Source organism: Diadema setosum, chromosome 17 (assembly GCF_964275005.1).
Source record: "Diadema setosum chromosome 17, eeDiaSeto1, whole genome shotgun sequence".
Lineage (NCBI taxonomy): Eukaryota > Metazoa > Echinodermata > Echinoidea > Diadematoida > Diadematidae > Diadema > Diadema setosum.
In genome coordinates, this window is record NC_092701.1 from 33,142,047 (window position 1) to 33,161,110 (window position 19,064).

At 39.1% G+C, this 19,064-nt stretch overlaps 2 protein-coding genes across 2 annotated transcripts in view; one reads left to right on the forward strand and one right to left on the reverse strand.

The window, feature by feature from the left end:
- LOC140240621 (MAM and LDL-receptor class A domain-containing protein 2-like) overlaps positions 1-8,472 on the reverse strand; it is a 35,621-nt gene extending 27,149 nt beyond the window's left edge. The window contains exons 1-3 of the mRNA XM_072320375.1: positions 8,409-8,472; positions 7,499-7,603; positions 6,953-7,096 (exon numbers count right to left, since the gene is read on the reverse strand). Coding sequence (XP_072176476.1) covers positions 6,953-7,096; positions 7,499-7,603; positions 8,409-8,472 — 313 coding nt within the window. The remainder of the gene's footprint in view (positions 1-6,952; positions 7,097-7,498; positions 7,604-8,408) is intronic.
- Positions 8,473-16,813: 8,341 nt separating this feature from the next.
- Positions 16,814-17,833, forward strand: LOC140240622 (galanin receptor 2a-like). The gene has a single exon (XM_072320376.1). It carries the CDS (start codon positions 16,814-16,816, stop codon positions 17,831-17,833), a length of 1,020 nt encoding a protein of 339 aa, XP_072176477.1.
- The last annotated feature ends 1,231 nt before the right edge of the window (positions 17,834-19,064 follow it).

Consider the following 19,064-nt stretch of genomic DNA (forward strand, 5'->3'; position numbering starts at 1 on the left):
TAAACCAACATATGCATTTTTTTTTTAATCTTCGTGATCATTATCATAATAGTCAATAAAAAGATAACCATTTCAAACCTTTGAAATCATCAGGTATCACAGCGTAGGTTTTCATTGCATAAATTCGTCGCTAAGGGGATGAGAACATGCAATATGTTCAATCCGATGGGTTTTAAACACTGACTGGAAAGGTTATGAGCCTACGGGCCCCTGAGGTGTCACTTTCAACCTGTTCAGGTTAAAGTGCTTTCTTAATGTTCCGACAAGCAGAATCATCAATTGTGTGGTGGAACCTACCTATCACCCTTGCCTATCGCATTAGCTATAGTCAAAGATACAATCTTAGCCGGGAGCACATTGGCCTTGTAAACTTATCGCAGAGTCAGTGGTAACTACATTTGGTAAAGCAACCCTAAATTCACGACATTATAGATGTCAAAGATGTCATAGATGTCATAATGCTGTTGTCATACTCTCATCGACACTGTGTAACACGAATGCCTTGTAACGAATTGACATGTCTTAACTGAATTTTGACTTTCAATTTCCTGACTGATTACAAGATGGTGGCACTATTCATCAAAACTTCTGTTTTGTGGTCGGTCATCAGTAGGCCTATACAGTAATGCACAGGACCGAGTGGATCGGTTAGAATTGGGTGCACGAGTTTAACCATAAATTTGGAACTGTCTAAACCGACGAGCACGATTGCTTCCAAAGTAAAACGAGAGCATCCAATTCTCATCGATCCACGACACAGACCTGTGCATCATTCGTTTTATGAAATGGTCTCATAAATTCATGAAATTCAACCTTTTTCCCCATCATGCGTCCGGCACACCTACAACACTTTACAAGGCTTGAGCCATGCGTTCGGATTTTACCGGACGCACGGCTTAATGTGGATCAGTACACATCCATGCACGATAATTGGCAATTAATCAGATTGCAGATATTCTAAAAGCCATTTGATAATATTCTGAAAAGAAATCGAGCACAGATGATCAACTTACGGCAATACTTCTCGTCGTTCTCTGCGGGCATGCAGTCGTGTCTGAAGTCACAATACCGCGACTCGTCGATGCAGTCCTGGTTGCAAGGAAGCTGGCCATCCGGGCAGCCGGGATGAACTACGAAGTGATGACGACACGACACAATTAGGTAAACGGTAATATAACTTCAGCTTAGACAAGATTGACATTCAATCTCCCTTGTACCTGAACCCAAACTTCTGTTCAGCAATTCGGGGACACGAAGGCCAAAAATGACAATTTGCACCTCATACCTACAGTCGGTTTACGGCGACACAACATTTATTTTCGTTAGAATGTTAAAGCAAATTAACAGAATGACATAGGACCTATAGTTCGTTATAATTTGACATAGGATAAAGCAGCTATGGAAATTTAAAGTTGCACAAGTTTTAACAAAACAATGACAATTATTAGTCGCAACCACATGTATACTGTACCGTATGTCCAAAAAAAAAAAAAATTCAACGGGACCCTCCTCAATGATATCTTTAAAAATGGTGAATCAATCCAAATACAAATTCAGGGTATGAAACTATAACTCATTGCCCACATCTTACAGAAAACCCCATTCGATTTGCTTCAGTGGTCAAAGAGAAGGAGGAATTTTGTAGAGGATGTGAAGAATCTCTTCCCTCCAAGTTCTGTCTATTGTATTCATACACAAAAGCATCGAAGTGCTCAACTTGAGAGTATCAGACTCAAGACATGCTTTCCAACATTCCACATTTCTCTGTGACCGCTTAACCAAATTGAATGGTTTTTTTTTTTGTTTTTTTTTTTTTTGCAAAATAGAGCTAAGATGTTATATTATAAAACCCTGGAGTAGCATTTAGACAGTTTCATCATTTTGGGTGTTATCAATGCAAAAATTTGATTGTAATTTTTTGGGGACATACTGTATATTAAACGAGGCAATCATTATATTACAAGCTGTCATTTGTTTGTCGCAAATACAACCACTTCAGGTGTAAATGGCAACATGAGTACATCACTTTATACCTTAATGCAAATGACATATATCACTTATTCCGTTTCATTTTATAGGAAAAACACAATGAGAGAAGATATGTCAATACTCCATCAAATTTGTAAACGCGGTTATGTCAATAATGGCGGTCCCATCTCATCTTTCCCCGTCCCGTCCCTTACCCGGTGGTGGAGTCCCAATGACCGGAAATGGGGCGGTGGCATTCACACATCCCGGCGTAAAGCTGATATCATCCAGGGCAGTGTCACCGACGTTTGTAGGCCCTCGAACCCCTTCGAATATTACCTAGTGTTCATGAGGAATGCGAAAGATCAACTTAAAATGACTCTGTTAAGATATGAAATCAGCTTTATTGTTTATACGTGGGAGTAGATTTAAATGATATTGAAGCAGACGATGAACGGTGAGATAATAAGTCTCATCAGAATTTATGTGCTTCCTTTAACTTTCTTCCCAAGAAATGTCTTGAATCATGCTGTCACAGTGCATCGAATCAGTTGATACCAATAAAGATAAGTATAAAAGGTCAGCTGACTCTCACAAATGAACCATTTACAGTAGAACGACGTCATGTCATTTCAGCCACGATGTTGCTTTGTTGTAGTTGTTGTTGTTGTTGTTGTTGTTATTGTTGTTGTTTCTTTGTTTTGTTTTGTTTTTTCTCGGCGAAACCATTGGATTGTGTAGCTTTCAATATTCCGGAGACATAACTTACAAACCAACAATAAAAAAGAAAGTGAAATGACATCAGTGGGGACTAAGAAATCCTCAAACCCAAACACGGTGTTACCTGGAAGTCATCGTCGCTGCTCAGACTGACAGTTTGATAGATCCAGAAATTACCATGGTGCTCATCGTCTGACCACAGAAGAGTAAGCGGGCCGTTAATTTGGTTGCGCATGTACACGTTGAGGGCGCCCGTTCCCGACCCTCGCATTACGTAATAAAAGCGCATCTAGAACGAGACAAGAGTACGAAGTTACGTTCAGATGTGATACTTTCAGAGTTTCAGTGATCCTTAACCTCGAGGATAAACTGCTCTATGGTCTATGGTCATAAGCTCTATGTTCATTTCGTCGACGAGATGACTGACTTCGTGACTAAAATAAATGCGCATTTCGTAATTTCGTCGACGAAATGACTGATTTCGTAACGAAATCGACCATGCGAAACTTGGAGCCCCAGAGAGCTTATGGTCGAAGTTGGCTTTTCCTCTACGTTAATGATCACTGTCTGAACGTGACTATTGGCAGAAATTCGTTCACATAACATGCCACAATACGCATATTTGGCATAACACAGATATCCCCTGACTCAGAAATAGACAGTCAGACAAAAGACAGGCAGAAAACACACACAAATATACAGACCCACGTACACATGCATGGACAATAATGGAAGGCTATAATTTCTTTCTAACAGAAAAGTGTTTATACAATACAATGGATATCTATCCTAAGAATAAACAGAGAGACAAAATCATAACATTTTTCATGGACTAATCCCTAACAGTTTCGTTTCATTGTTTGTTTTAACGAGTTATAAATTTCGAATCCAGCCGAATTGGTCCCACCTCGCAACCTGACGAAGTGCCCTGAATGTAATAGCTTCCCAATCTGTACGTATCCCCAGGCTGGGCGCCGTTCATTTCGGTGTAGATGTAGTAACCTGGTGAATGTGAAGAACAAAAGATTGTAATGGCATGAAAAAAACAAGTTAAGATGACAAAAAGTTTAGTTTCACCGATGTACAAGCTGTAGGTAAACGAGAGGGTTTTCATTGTGTTTTTCCCGCAAAAAAAAAGGGATTTTACTCCGATGAGAATAACTTCTATATTAGAAATCTTTACCGTCTCATCAAAATAACTTCCATTGTAATAAAGATTCGATCATGTTTTTTTTTTTCTTTGCTCTGATATGGATTCTCGGCTACCTTAGTATATATATATATATATATATATATATATATATATATATATATATATATTATATATATATATATATATATATATATATATATATATACATAATTATATCAAGAAATGAGAAGCTGAACTGGACAGTAACAATCTCTGAATATTTGGCTATTGAAAAAGCAACGCTGTTGGAGAACTCCAACATCAGAAATATCCCGCAATACAAGGAGAGACAATGAAAGAGATATATTGTTGACTGAGACCCAGATTAAATAAACATATAGATCGTTTCTGACCTTTGTTTGATTTCGTGGTGTGGTCCTTGGATGGTCCCGTACTCCCCGTGCCCGTGGTTCCCTTGTTTCTGGTCCAGTCGAAGTTGTCATCCTGGAGCTGGACCCAGTCGCACATGTCTACCTCAAAGTCGCACATGTTGTAATCAGCTGCGCAAAGAGAAAAAATAATGATGATAAAGAAAATGAGATATATATATATATATATATATATATATATATATATATATAATCCAGGGTAGCCTTTTCAGTGTCGCCACTGCTCTACTAGAGGGCCCTGCCATTACTTTTACCCTGGCGTTAGGTACCCATTTAAACAATTAGGTCGAGAGGGACATGGTTGGGTAAAAACATCTTGTCCAAGGACGTAAGCACTGGGCGGGAATCGAACTCGGGTCCTCCGATTGGGAGTCGAGAGTCTTACCCACTATGCCACAGTGCCCCCATGAACATTACTTTTCAAGAAATGACTTGCAAAGCTTGTCATGACAGGAAGGATGGTATTTGTTACTGTTATTCTTATTGTTAATGTTTGATGGGGAAAAGCAACAATAATAGCAGTGATTTCAAGAACCGTCTCTACCCGTCCAGTCCCTCCTTTACGGAAGCTTATAAGTGCCACCGCAAAGATAATGATTCTCGCCTTCTCTACCTTTCCGGATCGGAGAAGGAGACATCTGAGGTTTCATCTTCTCGACATCTAGGGTCCGAGAAGGCATAGGAAGCGAGATCTGAGATCTCTTTATCTCGATCTCTTGGGTCAGAGAAAAGCAGGAAGACGAGAAAGTGAGACAATGAGAAAACGAAATAATGAGATCCCATTTTTTTTTTTTGGCCTTCTCGGACCCCAATATGGTCTAGAAGGTGAGGAATTATCTCCTCTTCTTAGTGGCACTTAAAAACCTCCTTACTCCACCCTTTCTCATCAAAGAGAAATGAAGAGGTGGGGGTGGGTTGGAAGATGGAGATAGACAGACAGACTGGTAGTAAAATTTGCAGTTACTTTACCACAGAGCGCCGGATCTTCGTCTGTGCCGTCGCAGCAGTTGAGGGTGAAGTCACAAGTCTCCCCTTCCGGGTAGCAATGTCCGGAGTCGCACATCTCGCTGCCCGCATCACATGTCTCTCCCGTTGCCAGGGGCAACGTGTAAGCACAATCAAAGAAGCGGAGGTCGTCGACCGCATAACCGCCGATGGCGGCGCCGTTTTGGTTGTCTTTGGCCTCGATAAGCAGCTGAAAAAGAAACACAAATATGATATCTACCCGATGAGTCCAAATTTCAGTATTGTAATGAAAATAGAGGCTGCTATACATAGTATGCCTTGTTTCGAGGTATGTGAATAAAGCTTCTGTCACTTTCGTTTTAATAGCTGTAATGGTAGCTTCAAGTAACCATGTAAATAAGAGTTACTCCGCTTAGCAGCCTGGGGTCATCGTTAAGGTGGCACGAGTACAGGCAAACGGGTATCAAAGCTGATCGTTCTCAACGCCAATGAGTGCATGTATAGAACAAAAAAAAATGCATTTATTATAATGGAAGTCATCCAAGTCACTGCATTTCTTGAAATTATGATTTATTTCTACTGACATAGATTACACATATTTTCTACATAAAGATAGGTTTCTTACCCTGTCTCCCTGTGACAGCAGGTTTACATAGCAGTCTTAATGCGACGTGATATTCAATGTCAATCTTATGATCAAACCGTGGACACGACCCGTAAAATAGATAACAGTGCTCTGTAACCGAAGTAGACTAGTGCTCTGTAACCGAACCTACTGGCTATTTTGGTTACTTTAAAAGCTCTCTTTACCCTAAAACTTTCTGCACAGGCCGCCACCTCCACCTCGTAATAATTCCACCTGTCTAGCGTGTCAGGGTTCTCCGTCTTGTCTTCGGCAGTGAGGAGGTTGTAGTTGCGCCCGTCGGAGGGCGTACTTTGGAAAACTTTCAGCGTGCCGAAGTCGGCCCCGAACACGAAGTACCAGAAACTGAAACGGCAACCCCGGGCAGCACGGCTGTAAGCCGGGCTGCGGAGGCGCGTGTAGTCGTCCTTCGTTGTGTTCGACGAGTCCACATAAATGTAGTGACCTATCACAACCAACGACAATCGCATGGATGAAATAACACCCCAATATCACGCTCATAGTTTCACAGTGATGGCGAGGATGAAAGTGATGATAATGATTATGTTTCAATAATACTATCATAACAATCATATTACCAAAGATAACGTAACGCAGATCAATGATGATGATGATGATGATGATGATAAGGTCTTATTAACACAGGGTAATCTCTTCAGTGTTGACGATGTTATACCAGAAGGCCCTGCCATTATTATTACCAGTTGCCAGTTACCCACTTATACACCTGGGTCGAGAGGGACATAGTGGGTAAAAACATCTTGTCCAAGAACGTAAGCACTGGGCGGGATTCGAACTCGGGTCCTCTCTATCCACTATGCCACAGCGTTATCATAAGATTATCCATAGTTATGGCAGTTATTATTTTCATAATCACAATCTTCATCATAATAACTTAGGGAAGCAATAGGTGTAAATTTATTTTCTACAAAGAACCAAAACAATGTCCGCAAACATCGTGACAAAGTAACTTTAACCCTGTCACAGTCGACTGAAGCACAGTGATGTGCGATATACATAGCAGTGCAGACGGTGGTATCGAGGTTATTAAAACGCCAATGCTATTTTCTTCACCGTTCACGCTGTTCAACGTGTGGTCTGTTGCCGGTCCACTGTACGAGTCCGACAGATCGTCTCGGTCTAGGAGCGTCCAGTCAAACGTGTCGCTGGTCAACTGGTACCAGAAACACAGACCGTCCTCGAAGCTACACACAGACGCTGCGTGAGAATACACATATCAAAATTCACATTCAAATTCAAATTAAAACTTTATTTTCACCTTTTTTTTTTCAACAGAATGTACAATATATCCATGACTTTGACCTTTGACTTTTCTAAACGGTTCGAATAAATCCATTAGTAAATAAATAAATAAAATTAATGAGAGAAGTTGTTTTAATCATACATTTTCGGTCTTGTCCAATTTCCATTTTAATTTGACATCAAGCACTTCTTGCTTTTTGCAAATCTACATTAATTCATTGTCACCTTCCACATTTCATAGAGAAAGGGAAAGAAACCCACGTACAAATGTTTTCGAAAGGTCACATGCTAATCGGATAGCAAAAAAAAAAAAAAAAAAGAAGAAAAGAAAGAGCAACAAGATAGGCCTATACTTACGACAGGTAGCCTCGTCCCCACCATCAGGACAGTCCTCACGGAAGTCGCAGAAGTTCTCCTGCGGGATGGTCGACCCATCGCTACAGGTGTACGTCTGGGAGGCAACTGTGTGAGAGAGAACCAGGAGCAATACCGGGAAACCATGGAAACCATTGATGATAATGGTAAAATTGGTAGTAGTAATGATGGGGATGTTGGTTCCTATGAGGGCGGTGGTTGAAATGATGATGGGTGGTGGTAAGGGAGTTGGCTGTGACAGTGATAATGGTGGTAGGTGGTAACGCTGATAGGGTTGACAGTGGTGCTTATGATAGTGGATAATCAATGATGATGACGGTGTTTATGATGATGGTGGCCTTTCGTAGTCAGTAGTGGTGGTGGTAATGGTGCTGGTGGTGGTAATGGTGCTGGTGGTGGTGGTAATAATGATGATAATGACAATACTGTCACGCATGTAGATTGAGATTGTGATTTAGTTTTTTTTTTTAAGTGCTTACATTAGACAATGAATAAATATTATCATATCGAAACTGATGAGAACTGTTTAAATGCGCACATTTACACATTTTTTTTTTCTAGTAAAGATGGTAAGTGCAGAAGATAGTCACTCTTGTTGTTAATCACAGCAAATTTGATTCTGACAAGTGACTCAATAGTTCTCAAAGCATTTTACCCACATTGCGAAGGGGAACTCATACGAGCAAAATTGTTGTTATTTACCGTGTTCCGTCAGTAGCCGTAATCTTCCGTCATGAAATGAATGCATGCATTATACGTGATTTCAGTAGCCATAAACCATTTAGTTATTAATTATGATTTCTTGCCAGACAAGAATGGCCATGATTGGCATTGCGCCTCCTACTTTTGAAATGAATTTTCCCATAATCGAATCATGCGATATTTTTCTTACCTGATTTTATTCCAGACAGTGCCACAAAGAAAATAAATACCACTTCAGCCGGAACACGACTCATCTTTGCATCTCTGGTTCAGAAAGTATTTCAAAAAAGGGAGATGCAACCTTTCAACCTCGATAACTGCCTATATTTCAATTCTGGCCAGAGGATGTACACATCTGACAAAATGCTGTCAGAACATTTTGTGAGCAGAGATGCCCGACGAGACGTAGGCACTTGAATGCTGGATTCGGCTGATTTGTAACCCAATATCAGTCAAAGTAAAGCCATCAGAGGGAGGCGGCTACGGTAGGTGTTTGTATTTGGATATGTCTTGGTAAATCTTTTTGATGATAGCAAATTTGTGCCACTTCGTGTCTGCATGACTTTGTCGTTGTTGTGTTTTGCTTTTCACAGAGGATCTGACGGGATTTAAAAGATAATACTTGTCCCTGACAGATATGCTTGATCAAAGGTGGACCTTCAAATCAAAACAAAACTGTCCAAACTGACCCTATTACATAACCTTATAGGTGGCATCATTTTACGTGCCCCTTGATCTTGTTATGGATTCGGCAAGAAGTTTGTTGACGTGCTCTGATGTTCGGATCAGCGTATCAATAAAAAACTACATTTAATTGGTGACATGAAATTTGAGCGTTTAGTAATTAAGATTCCTCACAAATAATGTTGCTTTGTGTATAAGCATCATAAACAAAGCTTATTATAATGTTATTCAGGAGTTTATACATCTGTCATGGCCTTTCACCTCTCAATTATGTACTTATGTAATCTGTCTGTCTGTCTGTCTATCCATCCATCTATCTATCATTTTTTTCTTCTTCTTGTTCCATTAGGGGACCCTAGCCAGTTTCTTCAGACAAGAAGGTTTGATATCAGTGTGACCAAAAAGCTTAAATTTGGCGATATGTTTCGTCAGTATTACTTTCAAAAGGGGACCACAAATTACGACTTGTATGATAACACTTATCCTAAGCTTTATTGGGATAATAGTGAATGTATACTTGTAGCTATATTAGAGTAACAGATGATGGCACAGATGAATACGGTTATTGGTCACTTGTGGTATGTTTGGTGACACATACATCGTTCGTAGATCTTACTATTACCGTTATCACACAACCCCAAGTAAATACATCAAGGTACGGAGGAACGCTGTATATAGGTAAAACATTGTGCTCAAGACGAGGGGCGGGGTGGGGGTGGGGTGGGGGTGGGGTGGGGTATGATGTCTCCTGTAAAAGACTTCTACAAGATCGTCCAGATATAACGTGGTTTTTTTTTTCAACGTAGGAATCTACACTGTAGCACTGTGATCATGGGCTACAGGAGTAGCATGATCTTTACGCATAAATAAATAACATCAAAGTTTTCCCTATACTCCTAAGCTGCAAATCATTCTCTACTGACCTACTAATGATATGACCCGATTATTTGCTACCTAAAAACCACCAGGAATAGATCTTTATGTGTATTGATGGAACTGTATGCGATCACAACGCTAATATTTGCTTTAAGGATGAAGGAAAATCACGCCCCACAAGAACTCTAAGACTATAGGGTAAAGTCAGAAGGAAGATTTCGCGAACCTTGACTCCAGGGCCCCGTATTTACTCAGGCAATCACATCTGACATTTTACATATATCGTAGCATTAAGTCATCAAAGACTTGACATTTAGTGGGTAACAAAAACGAAATGAAGCCAACTTGGACACAATAATGTTAAAATTCCTGGTCATGGCATTCTACCCAAATTCATTTTGATTATGATAGTATCATGCTTATAAAGTCGCGTTGAACCCAACTTACTGTCTTGGAAGCTGCAATTAACCTCTGCAAAAGAGGTGGGAAGATTAAAAAATGAAACCTCACGTGCTTAAATTACGGTGTTAAAACACCTCCATTAATGTTCGTGCACCTGTAATGTCTTTCATCTACACAAGGCACGACACTAACTTTTGCTTTTGGTGGCCCGATTGGGCTACCAAAACATATTTTTTCTTAAAGATGATTGTGTGCCCGACATTCTTCTTCTGGTGGCCCTCGGCAAACGCTAATGTCGAGCTAGTTTTCAAATACATTTTATCTCCACTGTCCGTTACTCTCTTGAAGGATATGCACACTGAAGGCTGGTATAATGCGAGCACTATAGTAATAATCTATGCTTCTGGTTGTGGCGTTGATTCTGACTTTGATTTTGCTTAAAGGGATCGTACGGTTTTGGTTGAGACCTAATTTCAGATTTATAACTTTTTTTTTTTTGATGAGATAATGATAAACCTCTTATGAAATATGAAAGAGCATGTAATTCCCTGAGTAATTTCCATGATGAAAATTGGTTTTGAAATGTCTGAGATATCCAAAACAGAGCAATTCTGATAAAGTGTGTGACCCACACTTTTTTATGATTGATTTGTTTTACTTTGTTTTTGGATGTTTCAGTCATTCCAAACCTGATTTTCATCAAATAACTTTGAATTCCTCTTAGAATGATTACTCTGTAATGTTTCATAAGTGTTTTCTTGGTATCTCGCAAAAAGTTAAAAGCCCAATTCTCATCTCCACCAATACTGTCCCATCCCTCTGATGTTTTGACGAACTAAATTATATCGAGGCAAAGGATAAATATTGGGCACTAACTTAATTGTTGAACCCATGCATAACAACATGGCTTGATAGATTGTTAGTAATTCGTATTACTATAGTAACAGTGTGAATCATCATGTGAGAATAAACAAACACCAGTGAAGGAGACCGCGATGCATTAAGCGGAGATTGACAAAGGATAGATGGTGACTTCATAAACAATTTCAAAGCGTACCATGATTTGCATCTGTCAATGGGTAAAACGTAAAGAGATGGAAAAATGAAATAACATGCAACTCTGTAAGAGTGTGATGTTCCGCGTATAATAGTTCTGTGTATAAAAATGTATGTAATCGTATGTGCGTGTGTGTGTCGGGTGTGTGCATAATTATGTTTAATCAGAACATCTATCTACAGTGTGTTCTAAGATTTGCCATGACCGAAGGCTGAATCGGTCATTAGTGAAGTATCCAGGAGGGGGTGGTCATATATATAATGCAAGTATCGACAACGCTTATCGCTGGGGCTTCCTGTATAACCTGCATTGATATCGATTATTCGTCAGATCACTTCGATGGTCACGTATATATATATACGGTATGTAATGTTTGACAAGAAATGCATTCAACTGCGACAAAGGGGAAAAAACACCAACAACTGACGTGCAGAAATGAAAGAAATGTCACTTATTGTCTTAGAATGTTGGTAAATCTTATTTGCCTCAAGATTTACCCCTGGAAAATGATAATAAAAAGTTACGGAATGGGAATTAGGAAGAATTTTGGATAAAGTTTTGCTCCATGCATATATTATAAGAAAAAAGATCTTAAAACCTGTTAGGCTACGTGTCCATCTCTCGGTGTTTCACTGAACTGTGCAAGTTTCGAATAAAGACAACTTCGCAGCATGAGCCGGGTGTGTGTAGGGGGTGTGCTCTAGTGCAGAGGGTGCAGAATGTGCAGAGTCAGGGCGAGCTGGGTGTGTGCAGGGGGTGTACCGAGTGCAGGGGGTGGGTGTACTCCCAGTGCAGAGTGTGATGAGGGCCTGGGACCTAATGCCTAAAGTGTGATGACGATGTGGTGACGATGATCTAGAACACGGCTTCTCAACTTTTTATTATCATTTTTTTTTTCAATCCGAGACCAAATTTGGGTCGTACATTTTTTTTTTCGAGTCCAAGTTACAGAGAGTGGAAATTTTCTTTGATTTATGGGGGGAGGGCCGATATCGCGGCCCACTGGTTGAGAAGATTGGATTTTAAAATATCTCAACTTCAACTGTCTACTGAATATATGAGTTCATCAAAGTATGATATGAGTTTAACTTTTGGAAATTTTTAAGTCGCTTTTCAAAGTCTTTACTACTAAAATTCATATTTTGTTTTATCAACACCGTCAGAGTCAAAACGTATACCTATTTGGCACATTATGAAATAAAGATCATAGGTTAGCAAACAGCATCAGAACGTTTAAATTACCTCTTCTTACCTATTGAATACAATCATCCAAAAAGCAATAACATCCATATATTTCCTGAAAGGAGCCCATTCATGTTTGCCGGAAGGTGCACATGGAAGCAGGACTTCGGCAGTTGCGTGATCACTTAAAATCGATGAAAATCGATGCAAATGGATGCAATGGATTGCCAGAGAGAGAGAGAGACCGGAGAATTTCCAGCATGCAGTACAGACATAATTTTCTTTTATTGCTTTCAGATATGTCACCCAAATGCGCTCTCTGTCCTTAATGGACGAGAGCAATGAAGGCTTTCAACATTCTGATAACGACTGGGAACTTCGTATCCTTTGAAAGACATGTTCCATCAATGTTGATACAAAGTGTTATAGAAAATGTCAGACAAAGAGATACACATGGAAAAGACCGCGTAGAGAAACTTAATGTCCTTCATAGTGAAATACCAGTGCTTTTATGTTCTGTTTCCCTTTTCAATCTCACTCTCTTCTTCTCCTCATCCCCCTCTCTCTATTCACTGCACTTCCTTTTGTCGAAGATACATTGATTTGTATGATTCAGTGATGTGTTTTTGTAGTCATGATAAGTTTGTGATTTGATGCAGAATAGGGATGGAAAAGATCGCTACCGCGACATACCAATGATTTTGATCAAATCAAACAATACTTAATGCATTTTTTCTACATTAACAATTCTATGATTAACAGAGCCATAAACTCAAAAGATGATAACATTGTAAATGGTACTTCTGCTGACTTGACGTGCACTTGAAGTTCTATGTTTGTATATTTTGTGAAGTGGAATAATTGATGTTTTCAAAAATAGAGAAACTCGATTCTCCTACTGTTCTCAGTAAATTTTCCATGTGATTGCTCAATTATTGCGTTGCAGTAGAAATTGCAACTCACTTTGGATTGTTATTAGTGAATGAACCCACGTATCCTCAACTTCACTCGCACAACTTTCATGGGGAGAGATAAAGAAATGAACAATATTTGTAAATGAACTATAACGACAACATCAGTCGTAACGATGGTTAGGGATAGTGATTGTTTAATTCACCCATCAGGTCAACCTGTACAGTGTGAACTGTTTTCCTTACGAAAGACCCTGCCACTGCAATTACTCAACCATTGTTTACAAGTACCTATAAATGCCCCGGGATTAAAAATGAAAAAGCCGGCAAAACATTTTCTCCATTTTCTCGTCCACAGTCCACAGTTTGAACCACTATGCCGCCACACATCCACGGGTATTATCTACCCTACTGGAAAGAACAGTGTCCCACAGTGCGTTCACAGTGTGTTCATGTAGTCGACAATGTGAAAACGCTCGAATTTAACAGTGTGGAGATGATTTCACACTGTGGTTTGGTTTTCACAAAGTGTTCACATGGTAACGTTCTGAGTCATACTGTGAAGTGTCAACTGTGCATTGATGATTCACAATGTGTTCACACTATTAAAACGGTCGAATTTAACAGTGTGAAGAGATTTCACAGTGTGTTCACATTGTGTTCACATTGTGTTCCCAATTTTCACACTGTGGGACACTGTGGGGGTTTTTTTTCAAGCAGGGCATTGGTTTGCCTTATTTGTTTTTAAAGTGGACGGTATCAAATATAAACTGGGTTTAATTGCTCATTGTCCTATGTTATATAAAGAGATGATTTTCAATACTGCTCGGATCGCTAAGTTAGGGTTAAGTTGTGATAAACTGCTATTAAAACTCGTCTGTGGTAAACACCCCTGACCATCATTCGTCAAAGATACTCACTCCCTCAAGAAATAACAGCAAACAATAACAGCAAATGTCATAAAATGAGGTTGTCGATCATTATTCTCATTTTCTCTCCGTTTCTTTCATCATATGTCATTTGTTTGACATCCAATTTGGATGCATGCTTATATCGAATTGACATGTTTTTATGATCTACCTGATGGAGTTACTCACGTTTCGGAAAGCGTTTATTATAATTGTAGGCGTGTTATCACAGACATTCATGTACTGAGAGGGCTTACGTCGTTGATTATGGACTGTAGGTATGAACTGTATGATAACAATATGACAGACATGTTCTCTATAAATAAATGAATATATATATATATATATATATATATATATATATATATATATATATATATATATATATAATAGAGTATATACAGTATATCATCAAGCATGTTATATAATGTATGTATATATACTGATATCTTATAGTTTGTTGCTTATTAGTACAAAGGCAAACAGTTTCATCATTTCAGCAGTTAACTAAGGTGAGAAAGAAACCTTGCGAAAAAGAAATCATAAATTAATTGTAAAAGATAATGACACAACAAGGAGATGCTTATTCAAAAAAAAAATAAAGTTTGTAATATCACTAACCCGTGGAACGAATGATTGTGATGATGAATATTTGCACACGTCCCTGTCGAATGAAATGAATGATAATGATAGAAGCTGATATTTGATTGTGTGGAGGGAGATGGGGGTGGGGTGGGGATAGGAGCTAGACAATCATGTAGGCAATATAAATTCGACCCAGGTTTCAAATCAAATTTCTCCGTAAGGTGGAACCTTGTGCATTACGTTGACATCAAGGACTCAAGATCATTTTCATCTACCATCTTCCTCCTCCTTGCAGAGGATTTAAGCACCAAAGGTTGGTATTTTTTACTTTTTAAACAGATTAATGATGTTTTCAAAGTAATTCCGGTCTCTATTGTGACTAAATGATTATCCATGACTATACTGGAGCCAAGATTTACAAGGCGTTATTTTATCAAAATGGGATAATTGTCACATTTTCATGTATTCTGCACTTGTTTATCTATGTAATATATTTCTTAAACTTGATTGTTTTACGGCATTTTATAAACGCTACTGCTTTCAAATTAGTATTTTTCTTCGAAACTATATGAGTGACTTTATTAACACTCGCAATGCATTAGTTTGCGATGTAAAGGTACAACTGGGTCGTGTTCTCAGAAATCTAGAGCCGAAGATACTAGAAAATGAGTGATTGTTCTATGGCAAATGGGGTAAGATCTCGAAAATAGTAATGACAATAAAAACAAAAATCGTGTAATCATAGCTCTGCAGCATTAGCAGCATTATACTACATGGTATGTGTATGTGATAACTGGCAGCACGTAAAAGGCGAAAACTTTTTGCTAGAATGCTTACACTGTCGCACGTCACCAGGCGTAGTAACTCTACTATGTAATGTACAGCTGGAGTGGAATTTCATGATTTTTGCTTCACAGCGCAAGTGAAGATAGAAATAGAAAGGTGGTAGCTGATATTACATTAATGTCATTATGCTAGGATCATCTTATCTATTATCTAGCGATCCACGTCCCACAAGCTTTGCTTTTTAGTGGATCACTATTTTCCATAAACGAATCTATTTTCCGCACGCCCTCGAAGTATATGGATATGCATTGTGCCTCCTAATTATTGTATATATATATATATATATATGTTGTTATATAATTTCTCTCGGATACTACATGAATCTTTTGTAAATGTTTGAACAATATTTTTTCATGACATGTTACTTTGTACTATGTTTTGATTTTCGTTGATTGGAAATAAACTATGATTGAATTGAATTGAATTGAATTGAATTGAATATTGTAGCAAATCAAAATGGTTATAGATTACAAATTCTTGTGTTGTGATTGAACTCGTGGGTGTATTTTAAAATTCCAACGAAGTTTATTCATGTATATCCATATCAAAACATAGCATTTACAAAAATCGAAACACAATTGCTTTGGTATAATTTATACATTTTTGATAAATGGAGGGATCATAGAAAGCACACAAGAGGCTTGTTGGAAATGATGCCCCCACAGACAAGTTTGTCTTTTTATTTTCAATTTGTCACATACAGCTCAATGATGCATTTGAACTAAATACATACTTTAACTCCTTGCGTGCCACATCGATTCCCTGTCCATAGGTATGTGCGTGAAATTTGTGTGCATTTGATTCATTGACATAGAAAGGTTTCAAATTAATCTATTGGATATATTGCATTGAACTGAACTCGGCACAAGGTGAGAAAGCTGTGAGTTAAACAGTCTCACCGTAAGTTCAACCGATGTCTCATCGATGTACAAATCTTTGTTGTCCCTAAAAGTCATTTTATGGTACTTTTCCTCCTTTAGACAAATTTCACTGGCAAACCTAGTGCACAATCCACGACGTACTGCTAGGATCAACCACTGTTTAATCTACTCCGGCACTGGAACGTATGTCCACCAGAACTGCTGCCATGAGTTACAACGTATCAGAAGCTATTCAGGTAGGATCCCTTGCGTACGATTTCGATATGGCCAACTATGAATACTATAACATAGCGTCAAGCCCAAACCAGAAGCCCATCGCATGGTCCTGGAATTCGATGACCCTGTCATTGTTTGTGGTGTGCGAACTGATCACTTCCATCTTGGGAATCTTGGGCAATCTCTTGGTGGTCGCGGTCGTTTTTCAACGCCGATCTCGAAGCCGCTCGACTGACATCCTGGTCGGGAACCTGGCGATTGCCGACTTTCTAACGTGCGTATTTCTGCTGCCGTATCCGGAAATACTCACCGTTCCTGATTCGTGGCTGGGGTCACTCTACTGTAGGATCGTGCGGGGGCACTATCTAATGTGGACATCAGTGACAGCATCAATATACAGCCTTCTTGCTGTCACTGTCGATCGCTATTTCGCCATGGTGTATCCGATTCATTTCAAGCGATACGTGACCAGAACACTCGTCAACGTCGTCGTCGCATCTGTCTGGACGGTCTCGAGTATGCTCATGGCGCCAATGCTAGTCATCAACAGAATGGACGTCGAGGGGGCTTGTGTGTTCACTTTCCCGTCCACTACGTTTCAAGCTGCCTTTGGCGTCTACATTTTCTCCATCCGAATCGCCATTCCAACCACCATTATGTTATTTACGCAGCTAGCCATCGTGAGAACGCTCCATCGCCAATCGGCCCGCTTCGAGAACACCACGGCATCGTTCCACGACGTCGCGCGCACTCGCATTCTCAAGCTTACTTTCACCATCGTATTACTGTACATCGTTTGCTGGTCGCCAAACCAGTTTGCGTTCCTCGCGTACAACCTCGGGCTCACCCAGGCTTCGTACGCCTACAGTCCTCTCAGCCGTGTGTTCATCGCTATTGCCTTCTGCAACTCTTGCCTCAATCCTATCCTCTACACATTACGGCATCCCCAATTTCGAGATGCAGTCAGGGCGTACTTCAAGAGATCTACCGGCAGCCATGCACCAATCTTTGCAGAACCCAATCAGGCCGGCAAGCAAACGGCTAAGCGAGAGAACTCATCGGCCTAAAAGGTTTAGGACCCATGACGGTTGGACGAAGGTATCTTGAAATGTAAGAATCTTAATGGTTAGTCCGACTGTCAATGCATACAATGGTAATGCGTTCAGTGGTTCTGGTTATGAATGTGTACACTAACATAGCGCTTAAAAGTCATTTCTTCAAAGATTTCATTTGTCCACACGCTAACTCTGATATTGAATATTCTACTTTCAGTCATCCTTCATAAAATTTAGAGGAAACTTTTAGAGGAAAATTTAGAGGAAAATTTCAGAAACACTGAAATCTCAGTAAGCACATGGAATGGCTGGATGATTTGTTGAATGTTTGATATAAGCATTTATGTAAGACTGCGCTCAGTTGATGTTACTCTGCGTGCTTTTTTTTTCTTAACCATTTTCTCGTTTAAATAAATACACATAAGGTTAAAAGACATGTTTGAAATATATTACATATCTCACTTACACACCTTCACTTGGTACGTATTTAGGCCTATATATGTTTATATATCATATATATATATATATATATATATATATATATATATATGTAAGATATGAGAAAGGAAGGAGAAATCGGTGCGTAGATTTGACATCATTATTCCTCTTACTGTTCCTCCTTTTTGGAAAAGCGCAAGACTTGAAAAATTGGTCTCCGCCGGGGATCGAACCCGGGTCTTTGGCATGGAACGCCAACGCCACGGAGACGTCATAGCGATTCAGGCAGACCCAAGCTCGAATACCCGACGGACCAACCTTTCAACTCTTTATGCGCACGCTCCTTTTTGGGGCAGAGAGTTATGAATAACAACCAGCCGCGTGCCTCAGCTGGATTTATATATATATATATATATATATATATATATATATATATATATATATATATATATAATTCTTTTAGAGTTCGTGTCCAAAAGAAGTTCTACTATACTTAACTGTACTTACGATGGTAATAAATGATACACGTATTATCAATATAAGCTACTGGTTTGCCGTTTTAAAAAAAAAAATCATACATGAAGCTGTCGATATTGTAGACATGGTGATATTGAAACAAATCATTTTAGTCATATTTACATGACAAAAAAAAAAAATCCACTACTTGTGTTAATGTAAAGTTATTGCATTTTAAGCCATGTACCCATGCGTTTCTTTTCAACCGATCGAAACCATAAAATGTAGTAATGTATATTCCGTCAGACAGTACCTGGACATTAAGGGTGTTCATTCACTGAATTAAAAA

What these genes read in the sequence shown, in the direction of transcription:
- LOC140240622 (XM_072320376.1), top strand. Translation starts at nt 16,814, where the DNA reads ATGGCCAACTATGAATACTATAACATAGCGTCAAGCCCAAACCAGAAG.